This window comes from Cebus imitator, unplaced genomic scaffold (genome assembly GCF_001604975.1).
Source record: "Cebus imitator isolate Cc_AM_T3 unplaced genomic scaffold, Cebus_imitator-1.0 Scaffold72, whole genome shotgun sequence".
Classification (NCBI taxonomy): domain Eukaryota; kingdom Metazoa; phylum Chordata; class Mammalia; order Primates; family Cebidae; genus Cebus; species Cebus imitator.
Window position 1 is genome coordinate 5,690,579 of NW_016107387.1, and position 19,811 is coordinate 5,710,389.

The 19,811-nt window shown below is 38.0% G+C and overlaps 1 protein-coding gene across 9 annotated transcripts in view; it reads left to right on the forward strand.

Annotated features, from left to right (window-relative positions):
- MYH10 (myosin heavy chain 10) overlaps positions 1-19,811 on the forward strand; it is a 152,606-nt gene that overhangs the window by 58,262 nt on the left and 74,533 nt on the right. For all 9 annotated transcript variants that reach the window (XM_017531469.2, XM_017531468.2, XM_017531473.2 and 6 more), the window contains 2 exons: positions 16,033-16,096; positions 18,217-18,315. In XM_017531469.2, coding sequence (XP_017386958.1) covers positions 16,033-16,096; positions 18,217-18,315 — 163 coding nt within the window. The remainder of the gene's footprint in view (positions 1-16,032; positions 16,097-18,216; positions 18,316-19,811) is intronic.

A 19,811-nucleotide genomic window follows, 5' to 3' on the forward strand; every position in this document is an offset into this window, starting at 1 on the left:
ATTTTTTAGTAATCACATTTTTTAGAAAAGGAAATGTATATGTAATTTTAATCATTTTGCTATACAGAAATATGTAACTCTGTGTCTTATTTTATGGATATGTTATTTAACCTCTCTGAGCTTATTTCTTTATCTTTGGGCCTGATAATAACACCTGTCACGGAATTGGAGTGGAGATTAAACGGTGTGCACGTTGAACACTTACCACAGCACTAGGCATAGTAAACATTCAACACATTAGATGTAGTAAACTGACCTTTGACCTTTTCCTATCTTGCTATTTTCTGTGGGATTTGGACTTCAGAATAATTTGTCACTACTATTACTTCTCTTTACATTTTTTTTTCTTGAGACAGTGTCTTGCTCTGTCACCCAGGCTGGAGTACAGTGGCACAATCATAGCTCTCTGCAGCCTCCAACTCCTGGTCTCAAGGGATCCTCCTGCCTCAGTCTCCCAAGTAGCCGGGACTACAGGCCCACACTGCTTCACCAGGCTAATTTAAAATTATTATTGTTATTTTTTAGAGACGGGAGTCTCATTATGTTTTCCCTTACTTTGCGAGGCTGAGGCAGGAGGATCACTGGAAGCCTCAGCCTTCCAAAGTACTGGGATTACAGGAATGAGCCACCACTCCGAGCCTAAAAATTCTCCTTAGCTGTTCAACTTGAAAGCTTTCCTTTCCCTCTCAGTTTTACTAGCTGTACCTGTTGATCCGAGAATGTTATCCTAAGTGATGGCCAGGTCTCTGTTACTTCGGGGACACGGCCCCTCTCCATCCCAGCTGCTCAGCTTCAACACTGTCACAGCAAATAATCTCTAAACCCATATTCAACACAATGGACATTCTTCCAGTAAGTCTTTTGCCTTCGATTATGGTCATCAAGTTTCAGAAACCCCTTCCATAGTTAGACTAAAGAAGGACCTCATTGTTCAATTATTTCCACTTAAGTTGTTCGGATAAATTCTTCTCTTTTTTTCTCCCTGCTCTGAAGTATTGGTAAAAGTCAACAAGGCCAGAGTAAAAGAGACCTCAGTTTTAACAGTTTACTGATAGATAATGTGGGGGTCTAGTGTCATTGTGATATGCTTTTCGAAACTGAGAATGTAACATCATGGTCTGCACGTTAATTTTCTGATGGCGTGGTTGCCGTGATTAGTGGAAGTGACCAGATCTTGGATCACAAAGGACCCAGCAAACACAAGGGCAACCAGAAAGCCCCCTGTATTAGTTCTATAAGGCTGCCATATAAAAATACCACAGACTATGAGCGGCATAAACAACAGAAATGTATTTTTTCACAATTCTGGAGGCTAAAAGCCTGAGCAAGGTGTTGGCAGGATTGGTTTCTTCTGAGGCCTCGTGTAACTGAACCCAAGTTCAGCTGCTTACCATGTGAAAGCCGTGTACAAGAGATGAGAGTTGGTGGGAGGAAAAGTAGGTTTATTTGGAGAGCCAGCAAGCAAAGAAGATGGTGGACCAGTGTCCCAGAGGACCCTCTCAAGTCAGAACACATTTTAGGCTGTTTTTATGTTAAGGCAGGGAGAAGGAAAAGGGTTGGGATGAAGAGGTAACTGACGACCACAGACATCTGGACACCAGCAGGGGTTCAAGGAGGTTGGGAATATCTTTGTCCTTAGTGAAGTCACAGTGCTCCTATAAATCTTTTACGAAACATAGTTGTTCACACGCTTTTCCTTTAATCTCAGAGTTCGTTTTAAAAGCTACCTGATTGCTGTTTTTACCTATTATGTTAGTGCTCTAAAATTATCCTTGCCTGTGTGCAGGAATTGGTAAAGGCCCCTTAAATAAAAATGGAGTTAGTTATGTTAATTCTCTTGCTGTTTCACTGTCCACTCTTTATGGCTTGTAGATGGTCATAGTCTCCCTGTGTCTTCACTTGGTCTTCCCTCTGTGTGTGTGTGTGTCCTAATCTCTTCTAAGGACACCAATTATATTGAAGTAGGGCCCACCCTAATGACCTCTTTTAATTTAATTACTTCTTTAAAGACCTTCTTTCTTATTACAGTCCCATCATGAGGTCCTGGAGGTTAGGACTTCACCATATGAATTTGCGCGGGGACGCATTTCAGCCCATAGCACCCTCAGAGATAGTTTCATGCAAGACGCTTTCCGAGTTATGTAAGAAATAGGGCTGTATTTTCTTAGAATATTGTTTATTCCCAGTAAGATAAAATTTTAAGATTGGCGTTATCCAAGTTCATCTAGTAATTTAGCTTTTTATGTGCAAAGCAGGGTAACAAATGTGCCTGTGTCAGTAGGAGGCATGCCTGTGACTTGACTTGGGGATTTATAAACAATCGGAGGAAACTGCATTCCTTAACTTTCTGTCATTCTCCTGGATCATCCCCATTGAGCTTGAGCCACAATTAAATCTGAAATTTTCCTACTGAAATGCCCTGTGTTTAGTGGCTATATCACAGGATAGAAGCAACAGTGAGCTGCCAGCTTTGGTATGTGAATCACCATCAAGATCTTCAAGGACTTCTTTTTGGAAAATCGTTTATCTTACCACAGAAATCAAGTTACTAACCTATTCTGATTCTCCCAGCTCTAAAACCATACCCTAAATTCAAGAGAAACAGTTTTGTGCTCAGTTGTCTCATTTTTTTCCTGGAAAAGATAAATTGCTACTAAGCTGTCATTTGTGTCCTTGGGTAAAGACTGTAGTGATTCTAAGTATAAGATTTATCTCCCTGCCAGGGTGTGTTTCAACTCATTATTTTAGTGTTTAGGACAGATATAATTCTGTATTAGTTACCAATTGCTACATAGCAAATTATCCTAAAACCTGGTGGCTTCAGGCATCGATTATCTCACAGTTTGTGTGTGTCGGACAGTCAGTAGCAGCTTAGCTGGGTGACTCTGGCCCAGGGTCTCCTCAGAGGTCATCACTAAGATGTTGTTGGCAACAGCTGTAGTCATCTGAAGGCCTGACTGAGGTGGGAGGATCTCCTTTAAATCTTCCTTAGGTAGTTCTTGGTGGGAAGTTGCAGTCCAGCATGGCTTTTGACTGGAGGCCTCAGTTCCTGAAGTTAGAGGCAGCCTCTCCATAGGGCTCCTTGAATGTCGCCATGCTATGGCAGCCAGCTTCTCCCAGAGCGAGTGGCCCAAGACAAAAAAAGACAGAAGTTAAATACCCTGCCTTGGGAATCACATGCCATCCCTCTGTGGTCTTCTATTGGTCATACAAACCAACCCTGATACTGTGTGAGAGGGGACTGTGAATACCAGAGATGGGGATCATTGAGGTGAGGCTGTCTTGGCTATCATGGTTACCATGAATACTTATAGGGATCATTGATGTATATAGGGTTGTAATCTGTAATTGGCATGAGTCTAGGTTAGTGGTTCATAATTGGAGGCTCTGCAAGGGACATTGGCAGTGTCTGGAGATATTTTTGTTTGTTTACCTAGGGGGATGGGTAGTGATGTGCCACTGGCATCTAGTTGGTAGAGGCCAAGGATGCTACTAAAAATCCTCCAATGCACGGGACAATCCCCACAGCTTAGAATTATCAACACCAAAATGTCAGTTATGCTAAGATCGAGAAACCCTGCTCTAGATCGTTCCTTCAAATGATAGTCTAAATTAAGGTAATATTTATGAAATGTATTTGCAGAGTAATACATGAGTCTATTTAATGCTTGTTATTTATACATCCTATTACAAAGGTTGGTAATCAAGTCTGATAGAAACCTGTTTTACATTCTGTTGGTAGGAAGAACTAGATTGTTTTCTAGCCACATGGAAGCAGCACATAGGGAAGGAGCAAGAATCAGCCATTGAATCCAAATCTTCACAAATGCATTTCAGCTGAAGTACCGCCTTTCAGAGTGCCTGCACTACTATATAATAACATTTAAGTGCATTCTAATATAGTAAAAACTGATTTGTTTTTAGTAGGAAACAGATTTTTTATTGAGGCATTATTAGACGTAGCTTTCAATTCGACCAATAAACAAAGGTATCTTTAAATTGTTTACTATGGGCTTTCATTCTTAGAAAGTCAACTTCTATTGATAGGGTTTTTTTTTAGTAACAGTTTATTGCTATCTACTATTATCATAAGGCATTACATACACAGTACTAAACAAGTAGTTGATCTTAGTAGCTGCATTAAAAATAAATAATTAGGTCAATGGATTAAATAATGTTCAGTTAAAATTTCCCTTTAATATTTCTCCATGGGTGTTCTTGGGGTTTGAAAGAAACCATTGTAGACTCACTTTTAAATTCAGTTCTGTGTAATTTTGATGTTTGAGTTGTTATTTAGTTCTGTTAATTATTAAGCACCTATTCTTTGCCAGCCACTGTGCAGCTCAGTTGATATCTCTAAATGAATGTCAATAGATTCCTCAAGTTTAACATATTCCAAATGAAAATTTTTCCTTTCCTTTCAAAATTTGTTCCTTTATGTCTTATGTCAATAAATGATACCCTCAAATCACCAGTTGCCTGATCTTAAAATAAAAACAATAGCAAAACCTAAGAAAACAAAATGCCTAGGAATCAGCCTTTTTCTCATGGCCCACATCCAGGCCAGCAGTGAATCCTGTTGGTTAAACATCAGAAGGTGTTTCAAATCTGCCCACATTTCCTCTCCCTACTACCTTCTCCCAACTAGCTACTTAGTCTAAAACCCTACTGAGGAGATTTCTTTTATTATTCTTTATCACAGTATCCTGTTTATTTCCCTCATAGCACCAATCAGGAGCTGTAACTAATTGCTTTGCTTATTTATTGTCCTTCCTAATAGAATGTCTAAGATTTTTGACAGTAGGGACTTTGTATCCTTGGTTCCCAGTATAGCGCCCCACAGGGTGTTGGTATGCAGTAGGCATTTTTATGGAATTCATTTGCTTAAAATGTGGCAGACACTACAAAGTGCCATACACTCTTCTAGGCCCTGGGACTATATCAGTGGACAAATATATCTAGCCCTGTAGAGCACACCTTCATATTGGTTTTAACTTTAATGTTTTCAATGGCATGCCATGGTATTGTTGAGCTTAGGGAAGGCAGTACATGTGCTAGATCCTCAGAGGATATATATGCCCCCATTTTAGAAGCATGGGTAGAGAGCAGGTGGGAGGCAGTGGCTCCATGGGCAGGCCAGGCCTTGGGTTGAGATCAGTTACATACTAAGAGTAATATGATGTTAAAAAATGAGTTGTGTATACAATGAAATTTCATATAGTCATATTTACAAGCTACATGCTTACAGTGAAAATATTTGAGACTATAAACTCCATAAGCTTTAGAATCCATTTGGTTCCATTTCTTTGATCTAATATAGATGACTAATTTCCTGGAGAATATCTTTTCTTTCAAAGATACTAGCATATGGTTTATATTAAAGGGATTCTTTCTTTAGGAGAGCATTACCCTTATGAAAATAATCATTCACAGTTAGTCCAGTTCTCTGTTTATGGAGAAGTAAAATGCATTCCAGATGGAGGAGATTTATGTAAAAGGAATCTCTCATAATGAAACTTTAAAAACAGGGACTTCAATTTCAAAATGATTGTTTGGATCAGCAGTTACATCTTCCCTCGCAGAGTTTTAGTTAGAATCACTTTCTTGGCCTGGCGTGGTGGCACACGCCTGTAATCCCAGCACTTTGGGAGGCTGAAGCGGGCAGATCACGAGGTCAGGAGATCGAGACCATCCTGGCTAACATGGTGAAACCCTGTCTTCACTAAAACTACAAAAGATTAGCTGGTTGTGGTGTCACATGTCTGTAGTCCCAGCTACTCGGGAGGCTGAGGCAGGCGAATCGCTTGAACCTGGGAGGCAGAGGTTGCAGTGAGCCAAGATCATGCCACTACACTTCAGGCTGGGCGTCAGAGTGAGACTCCGTTTCAAAAAAAAAAAAAAAAAAAGAATCACTTTCTCTATTTCCACAAATTCTTTCTTTCTCTCTCTCTCTCTCTCTGACAAGCTGACTTCAACCAGTTTGGCAATTTCCAGCTATTATGTACCTTTTGGTAGATGAGTATCCTCTAGCAGAGCTAGGTAAGGGTTCTAGGTGTCCTCCTTACAGTTTGGTGACCAAGTTATAATGAAAGCACATCAGGATTTTATACCCTCATATCTGTTTATCAGCAGGCAGGCGCTGAAAACAGTTGTGTAAGTTGCATGCAGCCCAGTTTTGTTTAACTTCTCTGAGCAAACCTTTATCTGAAAGATTTACTGAGGCAAATGTGACAGTATCAGTGACAATACGGTCTGCACCAGGCAACCAGCATCATCCAGATCACTGGCTGCACGCAGCGGTTTAGTTTCAAGCTCTAGGAGCACTCCCAACAATACAGCCTCTGGACTTGCTGGAGTCTCAACACCTGTTCCCTTCACCCCGGAGTGGGGAAGGTCTGTGTATATCTTTGTTTTTATTTGTTTATTTCTCTTTTTCTTAAGTCTCTTTTTGAGGTTAATGTATATCTCTTTCTAATCAGTCCATGGCTTAATGCCACTTATGTTGCCCTAGTGATTTCCAATATCCATTATCCATTATACTAAGTAATGAGGCCACTTAGTGCCTGTGAAAACTCATTTTACTAACAACAAAGCTTCTGGTTTGGTTTGGAGATTAAGATAGCTAAAGCATTTAAGGTAGCCATCTGGCCTTTGGATTAAGTGCTAGCTCATTACTCCTAGAATGGGTTTTCTCATTTAGGGCAAATAGCGAACACACATGCATAGCACCCTATCTGTGCTGGTGTGTTTTAATGCATATTGCAGATCATGTCACAACTTTAGATACCAGATTAAGAAGGGGGAAAATATGTTCAGAATATGAAACAAACCTGCGTTGCCCCTATATTAAGTTGCTAACTAATAGCTAATCTAGGTTTTATTACTGTAGGTACATTATAATCACCGAGAAAAGGTTCCAGAAATTGATGTCAATTCAGAACAAACAAAATTTTGAAACTAATTAGATGATGCTCTTTTTATTTTCATCAGGTATCAAAATATCAAATATCCAGGTTTTCCTATTGCACATTTTGACTGAAATTCTTAACAGGTTATATTTGATTATATATGAAAGAATTCTAGTTGTCTTTGCTGTTGAGAACTCTCACAGTTCATGTGTAATATCACTTATTTCTGGATTGATATACAACATGCATTATCAAAATGTGTAGCTATAATTAATACGCAATGTACTTGTCATGTTTTGGGGGTTTTCCCTGTTTTTGTTTTTACTAATGAAATTCTGATTGAATATTCTAAGTACCATAATCTGACCTTTATGCAAATCGATTATGGAATGGGCATTTTCAGCACAGATTTCTTCACATAATGTTTAAAAGATAGAATTCCCACTTAAAAGTAAAATCCTTCTTTTCCAATTTAGTCTAGATGTGTGTTTCAATAAAAAATGTTAATTCTGAAAGTATTTATTATAGATGTGAGGAGAAAGCTTTTTTTTTTCCTTGGAGACGGAGTTTTGCTCTTGTTGCCCAGGATGGAGTGCCATGGCACCATCTCTGCTCACTGCAACCTCTGCCTCCCGGGTTCAAGTGCTTCTCCTGCGTCAGCCTCCCGAGTAGCTGGGATTACAGGCATGTGCCATCACGCCCAGCTAATTTTGTACTTTTAGTAGAGACAGAGTTTCTCCATGTTGGTCAGACTCATCTCAAACTCCCGGCCTCAGGTGATCTGCCCGCCTTAGCCCCTCAAAGTGCTGGAATTACAGATGTAAGCCACTACACCTGGCCAAGGAGAAAGCGTTTCAACTAACAGATCTTATTCTCTTCCCTCAGCCTGCCACCAAGGAAGAATAAAAAGTCATTTTTGCTTATTTGGCCAAATGGCTAACACTCCATTGATGTCAGGTCCCATGGCCTGCACCTTACCTGATTGGCCAGGGTATCCAACATGAAGGGGAATATTTAAGTCCTAGATCACTTGGGGATATTCACTAAAGTATTTCTTTTTTGCTTCCAAAATTTCACTTTGTCAGGTTGTCAAAGTGCTGGGCTATGTCTTGTAAAGTATCTGAGTGTCAATGTCATTTAGCTAGAAAGTTGATCAGTTTCAACTTCATAAGATTTCTGTTAAAGTGTTTTTAAAATAGAATACGTTTTAGTGCTTTGGCTTATAACTGAGATTTATTGGTGACTAAATATGTTTTCAGAAATACTGTTCTCTTTTGCCTCCTCCCACACCGCAGGCCTCTATAGTAGTGTCCTCTCTGTTTTCTGTGCATCTCTTCTTTCACTGCTCTTTGCTTGGCCCATTGAGTTTAGTCAAAAGATATTTCACTGACCCTCACTATAATGGCTAGAGCCACTATGGACCCTAGGCATGAAAAGGACATTAGGCAAGGAAACTGAATAGAGTGTTGCATGTTGGTGACTTTGCTTATTTATCTAAATAAGTGACCACGTGTCTAAATTATTTTGGAACATTTCTTTATAGGTCACCTATTCAGAGGCCCCAAATCTTAATTTTCTCCCATTTCTCCTTTGTTTGTTTGTGTTACTGAGTTTTTATTTTATAATCATAAGCTTAACTGCAATCTAGCTAGATGTCAAGAGGAGTAAGGAAACCAAAGAGATACAGTGAGAGCACAAAGATTACAGGAAATTGTGAGCAAGTGGGATGGAGGGATGCTCTCCTGAGCTACAGAAGGCTTAGTCTGGTGGTTAAGGTCAAACATAAGCAGATTTATTAGCGTTGTCCACAGTTGGCAGTGGTGATCTTCTTGCCAGTCTCACCATTCCTGGACCCAGAGCACTCCATGGCTTCCATGATATTCATGCCCTCTTTCACCTTGCCAAAGACCACATGCTTGCCATCCAGCCACTCAATCTTAGCCACACAGGTAAAAAACTGGGAACCATTTGTGTCAGTCCAGGATTTGCCATGGACAAGATGCCAGGACCTGTGTGCTTCAGGATGAAGTTCTCATCATCAAATTTCTCCCAGTAGATGGACTTGCACTATTATGGTGTGTGAAGTCAGCACCCTGGCAGATAAAATAAACCCTGGAGTGATTTTGTGAAAGCAGGAGCCCTTATAACCAGATCCGTTTCCTCCAGTGCTCAGCACATGAAAGTTTTCCACTGTTTTTGGAACTTTTTCGACAAACAGCTGGAAGGAGATGTGGCAACCCAGGGGGTTACCATCAACAATGATGTCAAAAGAACACAGTGGCATTGACCATGGTTAGAGGCAGGTGGCTTCAGGTGGCAGTGATGACTACAAAGCCCCATTTTTCCTTTGACCCTAACTTCCTTTCCTATTTTAATCTCCCATGAAGTTTGGGAAAAATAAATTCACTAAATATATAGTAAATAATATTTAAATTAAGATTTCAAAGTTGTTTACAGTTCAAAATTATCTGTGTATTAATTTGCCCTAATTAAGGCACAGTTAATCATCTGTATACCATATTGCCCAAATAAAGAATTTGTTTTGTTTGATGGATTTTTGAACTTTTATTTTATTTGAGGTGGTAAAGATAAAAAATTAGGAAATAGTATTCAGAGTTGAAAACTTAAACAGCATGTTGATATATACTTAATAAAGAAGTTAAACACACATGTTGGCGAAAGCTAAACGTTTGTATTACTGGATATATTTTTTTAGTGAAATGTTTTCTTAAGAACTAGCTGATACCGTATGATTTTGATGACTCTTTCTGCAGCATTGCAATGAGAAATTTAAGAAAGCATTTTGCCTAGGCAGTTATATTAGCACTGTGTCCTCAGCAGCTTTGTAGTCATAACATTGCCTTTTGACTACTGTCTCTTAAAATAGCAATATTTTTATTAACTCAATGAGGTATTGTATAGATAATACAGCTGCTTAAAATTTATAAAGAATTTTAACCCTCAATATAACATCAGGACCCAATTTCAGTTTCTTTTTTGAATAGTTCTAACTATTCATAAGGATTGATAGCTTTTTAACTTAAATCTTTCTTAGGGGTCTTCCAAAAAACAAAGACAAAATATACTTATTTTTTTAATTGAATAAAATGTATTCTTTCTTATAATTATATATGGATCAATTGAACCATTTTATAAATCTAAGATACATTAGGAATATTAGTGATCTTATTTGTTGCTGTGTCTTGAAGTATTTTGATATTTGATCATCCTAAATGATATCATTATTAACTCATTTATTCTCAACTATGCTAAAAAAGAATAAAATGGTAAGAATAATGGGATTGCCAAGACGGATGCTACAGTAATAATTATTGCATCATCTTTTAATTTACTTATTAAATCAGCCCAAATATTGCATTGTCTTTCAAATAGGTATGAAAGAAAACTAGAGAAGCCATCTTTGTTTCTCTACTTTTAGCTTTTAGTGAGCATAGTTGAAAAATAGAAGTTTTCCATTCTACTCATAATGTCAACGAGAAGAAAGTTGACAGAAAAACATTTCACAAACATTAGATAAATAGAAGATGAATACAAAGAGACAGCATGATAGACTATAAAGATGATTAAATCAATTCTGTAAGCAGTGTCAGATTGAGTCTTCAGATGATAGCCTAGAATTTTCTCAAACTCAAGAATAATATATATTTCTAAGGGCAAAAAAGAAACATGGCATTAGCACTCAGGTAGTCATTCAGTAGAAAGGACTTCCTTAGTATTTTGCAACAAGAACCTAGACCATCATTTGCTGAAATAACAGTATTCTTTAATCTTGTATGATGTTTCTCTACCAATATATACCTCATACGGTACATAAGTGGACAAATGCAGAAAGCAGGTGTGTATATGAAAATTATTTGAAGGAAATAAATGATGTAAGATGAGAAAATTCATTGGGTTGACCATTCTGATTGATGCTTACAAATCTAAAGATGAACATGTTTTATAATTACAGAGCAAAAGAGATCTTTCTCTTGTCAACAAAATATGAGGTATCAGAATTTTATATATTCAGCTATTGCATTCTGACAATGCAAGGGCAAAAATAAGTGAGAACTTACTGGTAGAAGAGAGAAGGGTGCCTGCTGTTGCTACTTAGAATAGCTATTAACCCAGAATGTTGTATCTCTTCAAAATAGTAGATACAGGTTCCCTTGCAACTTAGAAGAAGTTGAAATTAGATTGCAATGTGCCAAGGACTCCTATTCTTTGTAGTGTTTTTTTGTTTTGTTTTCAAGTGAACTTAAGCACAGAACCTCTCTTTAAAATACTATTTAGCACGAAGCAGCTAATGTCCATGGTAAACACTAAGATGGCTAGGCTCAGTTGGCACTGTTTCTGTAAGGCCTTCTCTCTTCCTTTGTGTTCCCGTAGCACCTCTTTGCTATGTGCAGAATTGCATAGACCACATTGTTCTTCACGTGTTAACAAAGCACAGCCTCACTGTTCGTCTTAAGTTTGGGGAGCATTAGGTCAGCATCTCTGAATGTCATTATTATTTTATTTGTGTAAAGTGCTTCTTTGTTTAGCCTATCTCAAAAGGAGAGATAATTTTTCTCCTATTAAGACAAAAATCCGGCCGGGTGCAGTGGCTCACACCTGTAATCCCAGCACTTTGGGTAGCCAAGGCAGGTGGATCATGAGGTCAGGATATCAAGACCATCCTGGCCAACATGGTGAAACCGCGTCTCAAAATACAAAAAACTAGCCAGGCGTGGTGGCGTGTGCCTGTACTCCGTGCTACTCGGGAGGTTGAGGCAGGAGAATTGCTTGAACCTGGGAGGCGGAGGTTGCAGTGAGCTAAGATCATACCACTGCACTCCAGCCTGACAACAGAGCAAGACTCCGTCTCAAAAAAAAAAATCCAAACAAAACTTTCTCTCCCCACCACAAAACAAAACTAACCAAACAAGCAAACAAATTGTCAATTTTATTATGTGATTCTTAATTAACAAGATCTCCGTAGAAGAAAAATACTAAATACTCACCACTAACAGTCAAGCAGCCTCATAATGATGGGTTTGCATTGTGGTCTCCAATGGAATTTAAATCATAACCTCAATAAGTTTTAAGCCATAAGATCAGTATCTAGGCTAGTGGGTATTGCAGGTTTGGTGACTGATACCATCCTAACTTCTAAAGAAGTCCTAAGTTTGTATCTTCTATTATGTTGTCCACATTCACTGTCATGTCCAGAGTAATTTTGTTTTTGCCATTTGTTTTGATAACTTACTATGTTGCGTAAGTGGTTTTTTGTTCATGACTTTATAAGATGTACTAAGAGTCTGTTTGTCACAAAGTGCCTTTGCTTCTTATTCCAACTCCCTCTTGAACATTCTGTGGTTTAGTAGCACCGCGAGCAGGCCCTTCATGGAATGTTCCTCTGTTATGATGATGGCGTGGTGCCTGATTGTATCAAGCTCTTAGTACAGAGCAGCACTGTCAGATAACATGAAATAGAATATGTACATTTTGGTGGGAGCAGAGTTAGAAGGACACTTGGCAGTGGTGAAGGAGAACCAGGAGGAGTGATAATGGAGCTCCTTGACACACACCTGAGATAGAACTTACTCCTGCGAACTGATCACAGTTTGTTCCTCAAGCAGGAAGTCAGTATATTCACAGGGCTCTTCTGCCACACTCCCCACGTACATTCCCTTTTGCTTGTTTGCTGGCTTGGTTTGGGGTTTTTTTATATAGGAAAATGGGGTGAGTTCTTAATGAATGCTCATAATATTGAGCAAAAATATAATGGATTATTCATTTTAGAAAATGATCCTTTTTAAAAAAAAAATCAACTATTAAGGTGTAAACAATAAAATATAGTTGGGAAACTTCTGTCGTAGGTAGCATCCGAAACTGACTATTCATTTTTTTAATATAAGGTAAATATTAATACACTGAAAAAAGTAACACTTTTGTGAGAAGGCCCCTAAAGTAGTGAGTAAAAGGATGGGCAACCTGCCTGGCGCCATAAGTAGAAGAGTGTAAATCTAACGGCTTTCACTTTAATAAGGAAGCATATTTAATTTGTTTATAGTAAATACAAAGAATTTGAGTTATTATCATTATGTTATAGAACACTTCACGAATCTAAATGTCATCGTTGCACAGGGGTCGTGTTAATCTTCTGTGTAAAATAGATGTTGGGTTATATTTTAAAAATCAGCATTTATCTAGGCGTTCCTAAGATCGCTGCCTTGATTGCTTTTAAATTGTTGGCATACATTAAAATTCACCTTTTTCAGTGTACAGTTCAATGCATTTAGATAAATGTGTGCATAGTGCAGTTAGCACCATGATCTAGAGGCAGAATGTTTCCCTTACTCCAGAAAGGTTCCTTTTGCCTTTGTGTCATCTGTTTCCGCTCCTGCCCCTCCCCCTGAAACCACTGATCTGTTTCTGTCTCTAGAGTTTTCAGTAACTTCTGGTGTATCAAGTAAATGGGATCGTATAGTATGTAGTGTTTCATGTCTAGTTTCTTTCACATAGCAGAATCCTTTTTAGATCCATCCAGTTGTTGGGTGTGTCACTGGTTTATTCCTTGTCATTGCTCAGTAGGGTTCCATTGTGTGAATATACCACGATCTCTTTATCCCTTCACCAGTTGGTGGACATTTGGGTTGTTTCCAGTTTGTGGCTGTTAAGAGTAAAGTGGCTGTGGACATTCATGTACAAGTCTGTGTGGATGCATGCATTCCTTCCTCGTGGGTGAAACCCTGCCCAGGAGTGGAATTGCTGGGTCATATAATAAGTAATCTGTGTTTGACACCATGAGAAACCAGCAAACTGGCTGTACCATTTTGCCTTCTCATCGGGGTTGTCTGATAGTTCTAGCTGTTATATATCTTTGCTGATCTTTCTTAAAACATGTAGCCACTCTAGTAGGTATATAGTGGTGTTTCACTGTGGCTGTTTTTACTCATATTCCCCTAGATAATGATATTGTGCATCTTTTCATACACTTATTGGCCATTCACATGTCTTTTGTGATTAAATGTCTATTTAAATCACTTACCCAGTTTTCTTATTGAGTTGTTTGTCCTACTATTAGACTGGCAACAAGTCTTTTATCACGTGTTTTGCAAATATTATCTCCCAGTTTGTGGCTTCTCTTCATTTTCTTTATGGTATCTTTTGAAGAATAAAAGTTATAAATTTTGATGAAATCCAGCTTTTATCCATTTTTTTATTTTATGGTTCATGCTTTTTGCATTCTGTCTAGGAAATCTATGTCCAATTTAAAGTCATAAAGATCTTTTCCTATTTTTTGAGAAGTTTTACAGTTTCGACCCTTATATTTAGGTATGTGATCTGTTTTAAGTTTTATATGTGGTGTGAGGTAAAAGTCTAGGGTTCTTTTATTTTGTTTTGTTTCATTTAGTATATTTTTCAAGCACCATTTATTGAAAAGTCTGTCCTTTCCCTATTAAATTACCTTGGCACCTTGGTTGAAATGAATTAGCTTATGTACATGATCTATTCCTGGACTCTATTCTGTTTCACTAATCTCTGTCTCTGTCCTTACACCGATACCACACTGTCCTAATAAATTCATAGCTTTTTGAAATCGAGTAGTGTGACTCCCTAGCTCTGATCTTCTTTTTCAGAATTGTTGTGATTATTCTAAGTCCTTTTCCATTTCCCAGTAAACTTGAGACATCATGTCAGTTTCCTCAAAGGCAGCCCTCCAATCCCTTGACTGTTGGTATGATGAATAATAGTGGTATGTTTACTAATATCAGTGCTTCTTAGCAGTCCTAGAATAAACCATTCTTGATCATTATGATTGTTTTGCAAAATGTTTAATATAGCATTTTATATATTTTTATAAGTAAGATATAACCATACCATATTTGCTTTTATTTTGCTTTGAGACAGAATCTCACTCTGTCGCCCAAGCTAAAGTGTAGTGGCATGATCTCAGTTCACTGCAACCTGTGCCTCCCGGGTTCAAGCAGTTCTCCTGCCTCAGTAGGAGTACTGAGTAGCTGAGATTACAGGCATGTGCCACCACACCCAGCTAATTTTTTACATATTTTTGATAGAGATGGCGTTTTGCCATGTTGGTCAGGCTAGTCTCGAACTCCTGGCCTTAGGTGATCCACCTGCCTCAGCCTCCCAAACTGCTGGGGTTACAGGCATGAGCCACCATGCCCAGCTTTCCTTGTAATATCCTTACCAGATTGGGTACTCACTGTTATGATAACTTTATAAAATGAATGATGAAATAATCACTATTTTTTCTCTTTTTCCTAAAACAGTTACATTCAAATATTCCTTAGAAATTTGTAAAACTAGGCCAGGCACAGTGGCTCACGCCTGTAATCCCATCGCTTTGGGAGGCCAAGGTCAGCAGATCACCTGCAGTCAGGAGTTCAAAACCAGTCTGACCAATATGAAAAAACCTACTAAAAATACAGAGTTAGCCAGGCGTGGTGGCACATATCTGTAGGTACTTGGGAGGCTAAGGCAGGAGAATTGCTTGAACCCAGGAGGCGGAAGTTGCAATGAGCCGAGATCATGCCATTGCATTCCAGCCTGGGCTACAAAAGCGAAATTCTGTCTCAAAAAAAAGTGAAAAGGAAATTCGTAAAACTGTTTCATAATACTAATCCAGCATTTTTAAAGAAGGACTTCTGTTTTACTATTTTTTATTTTTATGGGTTAAGTTTTCTGGGGTTTTTTTTTAATGGATTTCTATTTTTTAGGAAATCATGTATATTATTCATATTTTTAAATCTACCATTATAGTGCTGGATACAGTGGTCCTTTAAAACTATTAAAATCTCTTATATTTCAGATTATTTAGAAGAGCTTTAAAAAGGCTCTGAATGACTGGGATCCCACTACTTTCCTTTTGTTTATAATTTCTAATTTTATTATGTTGTAGTCCAGGAAAGTAGCCTATTCTATTGCTACTTTCTGAAATGTATCAAGGCCTGTTTTTTTCTTTTTTCTTTTTGTTTGAGGCAATATATAAGATCCATTATTGTAACTAATTCATGGACACTTGGTAGGGCATGTTGTCTTCTTAGTTTATTATAGTGTTCAGATCCAGTATATACTTATAATTTTCAACTTTCTCTTTTTAATTTATTTTCAGGGCAAATTTATTCGGATCAACTTTGATGTAACTGGCTATATCGTTGGGGCCAACATTGAAACATGTATCCTTTTTTATAATTGTATAATCCAAAATAAAGAATGATTTAGTCTTCTTCCAGCCCCATGGCAACCCTCTGTGATATCACTCCCAAAATCCAGATAATAGATAAAACTTGAGCCCAGAGATATTGTGCCTTGCTCTAATACTTTTGACTACTGAATATTAACTCCAAAATGTTTTGTTGTTTTTAGAACCAGGCCGTAGCCTATTCACATGGCTGGGAATGTGGAGAGTGCCACAGTGTTTGTGTGGTATGGGACATTTAGATGAATGCAGTTCACTTCCCCTATTGCTGTTAGCCCACTTTTTACCATCGATGTTAGAAGGATGAGCATATGCTCATTGAAACAATCCTTATAAGATTACAGAGTTAAAGTAGTTTCAATTAGTGTTAAGTAGGATAAAACTGAAGAAAAAAATAAAATGTCAAATACATAGAATAGTCCTAAGAAATGTCACCTGCCTAAAATGGCCATCAGAAAGTTTATAATGTGTATGCACATACATACATACATACATAAAACATTTGATTAGAGATGTAATAAAATAGAAATGATTCTGAATGATAGTGTGCCAATTAGGAAGAGGTATACATAGATAACAATTTTCTGATGCTTGTTAGAATAATCTCCAGTGATAGAAATACATTGTTTCTGTCCTTTCAAGGATAGACCATGATTTTCTGGTTAAGAACAGTATTTTATGTCTCTAAATATACTCACAGCCAGCAAAAACTGGAAATACTTGAAAATGACAGGAGAATGAATGTGCAGTTCAGCTTTCTTCATATAGGTGTGTCAGAGCATGATTCATATGAGTGTGTCTTTCACCAGACGTGGAGGATGTGTGGAATAGTCTGATTTAAAATTCTGACTATCTGACACATACAGAATTAATTCACTTTGGTGGCCACAGGGAAGGTTTACCTCAAAAGAGGCAATCATCTTCCAAAGCAGTGAGACACATTCTCTGAGAGCCCCGTGTGACTGTCAACTCATAGACACTCCAGGAGCATCAAGACATTGTGGATCTGAACCCCAGATAAGATACACAGCTGGGTGTGCAGTGATCTGAAACACAGGAGCTGCTGGAGACTATGCTGCCTGCCCCCTGGGAAGCCCAGGCAGGGTGAGTAGCAGCAGGCGTAGGTACTGGCTGCACTGGCTCTTCAGAGCAGCAGAGGGAAGACTAGTGCTTAATCTCATCATAGCTGTCAAGGTATTTGGGAAAGTTACATGTGCTGCTGGATATGAAGGGGCCAGTACCTCCCATGTAGGAGGCTTTCAATAAAGTAGCAGTGTGGGCACTCAGCATGCATTTTGGAGTCCAGACAAGTTTTTGATTCCTAACTGTACTACTTATTAGCTATACTATTTTGACTTAATTTCCTTGTAGCATGGCTTCCTTACTTATAAAATTGTGTTAATCTGGTATTATAGAGCTTCTTTCTCCTGCCTTAAACAACTGTACTTTAGCAGCTTCTTATAGTTCCTTGTATAGTGTGGTATTCTTTGTAATCCACATTAGGAGAAGGATGGAGTAAAGCAGAGCTGAGTGAGGGAATGAGGGAAGCACCTATAACCTTTTTTTTGTGTGTGAGACAGAGTCTTGCTCTGTCACCAGGCTGGAGTGCAATGGCATGATCTCAGCTCACTGCAACCTCTGCCTCCCTAGTTCAAGCGATTGCCCTGCTTCAGCCTCCCGAGTAGCTGGGACCACAGGCGCATGCTACCACACCCAGCTAATTTTTGCATTTTCAGTAAAGGCGGGGTTTCACCATGTTGGCCAGGATAGTTTCAATCTCTTGACCTCGTGATTTGCCCGCCTGGGCCTCCCAAAGTGCTGGGATTACAGGCGTGAGCCACCGAGCCTGGCCAGCACCTATAATCTTTTAAGTTCCTTCCCAGACCAATGATTCTAGAAGATTAGTTAGGAACATAAGTTACATGTATTTTCTTTTTTCACAGATGGAAGACAATCATTTAGAATAGTTCATTGCAGGATAGTTTATATATATCAGAGAAAGAAGATGTTTTATGATTTAAGTTTATATGGACACTGAAAGATGGCCTCTATTTATTTAAGAATTAAACAATTTATTTCTTAACCATCTTTGCTCAGACCTTCTGGAAAAGTCTCGTGCTGTTCGTCAAGCTAAAGATGAACGTACTTTTCATATCTTTTACCAGTTGTTATCTGGAGCAGGGGAACACCTAAAATGTAAGTTACAAAGGTTTTTACTATTTTATATTCACTGGAACATCTTTTTAAATATTTTTTGACAAAAAACAACTTTGAGAAACAATTTTTTACACACAAAACAAATTTCCAGCTGGTTAAATCATGAAAATCAAAATGAAATTGAACGCCCATGCCATGGGCTAAGTACTTTATTTTAAGCAGCAGGCATTATAGATAATATAATCTTTTGTACTTCTATTTCTTCTTAAAATTTTTAAAATTAGAAGATAAATGTTGCATATTTTACAATTCTGTTTCAACATTTTAAAATATAAAAAGTAAGGGAAAAGAAATTTACCTAATAAAATTAAGTAGAATAAATATTTTAATTTCTAAATTTACAACTGAATGTATATGTTATTGCTTCCATTAATACTAGAAAGAGCCTATGGTAGATTTCAACTGATTGATTGATTGAATGTCACGAATCACAAGGACTAGACGCTTAGAGTTGGGCAAGGTACAAAGGAGAGTTCTAGTCCGGGTCAGAATTTTGCTTAGCAACATGTGAGGGAGAGGATAAGATGCATAACTTTCCCATCTCTTCTGATTCTCAAATTTAGTGTTTTTGTATTTGTGGTATAGGATATTATCTAGATATCAAAATAGACACATATACAGTTAATACTTTTCTCATCTGGCGTCTAGGCTTTTGCTAACCACAGACATCTGTGAAACCATTGAACCCAAAAATTAATCAGAGAAAGACCTGCAAAGGAAAAATCAAGCAACAAAAAAATAGAGTTTTTGCCAAGGAAAGACTAAAAATTCAAGAGTATGCAATATGTAATGCTAAAGAGAAGAAAACACTCAGGCTTTCAGACTGGCAATAACTACAATAGGAATAAATTCTTTTAGATAATCAAAGTCTTGAAAGAAATAGGAAAAGAAAGCAGCAGGCAGTACCCTTAGAAATTAAATGATGTAGACAGGAATTACGGGATGGGATGACCTGTAGAACTTCTCTGCAGTAGAGCAAGAGCCAGTCACAAAGAAAGTTGGTAGCACATTTGCACATCTGTTATAAGGATACATAGCCCTGCTATTTTGAGCACTCCTGAGAAATATTCTCTGGCTCTCAAGAATGCATTTATCAATAGAGTAAGTTCTCTTTAATTCATGGCCCCTACAGTACAAGTAGTCATTGGGGTACCTGTTATAATAGTCTGCTGCGTCACATCACATCATCACTCTAAAGGCAAGTTAACCACCAAGCAAACTGGCTTGGACAAAGTGTTTCAGGGCCTTTGCTGGGTTTGGGACTTGCTTGGTCCACATCATCTATATCTCTAGCTTATGTCTGTGATAGTTTTCAGATTAACTTTATAGTGTTTGCTGCAAACTACTTGCTAAGATAAGAATATAGAATATGGATTTAAAAGCTTTTCTTCAAAAAAGAGGGCTCAAATATTTAAATCTGAAAACCATAAAGTCTTGAAATCTGGAAAATTGACATCATTTCCCAGATACCGATT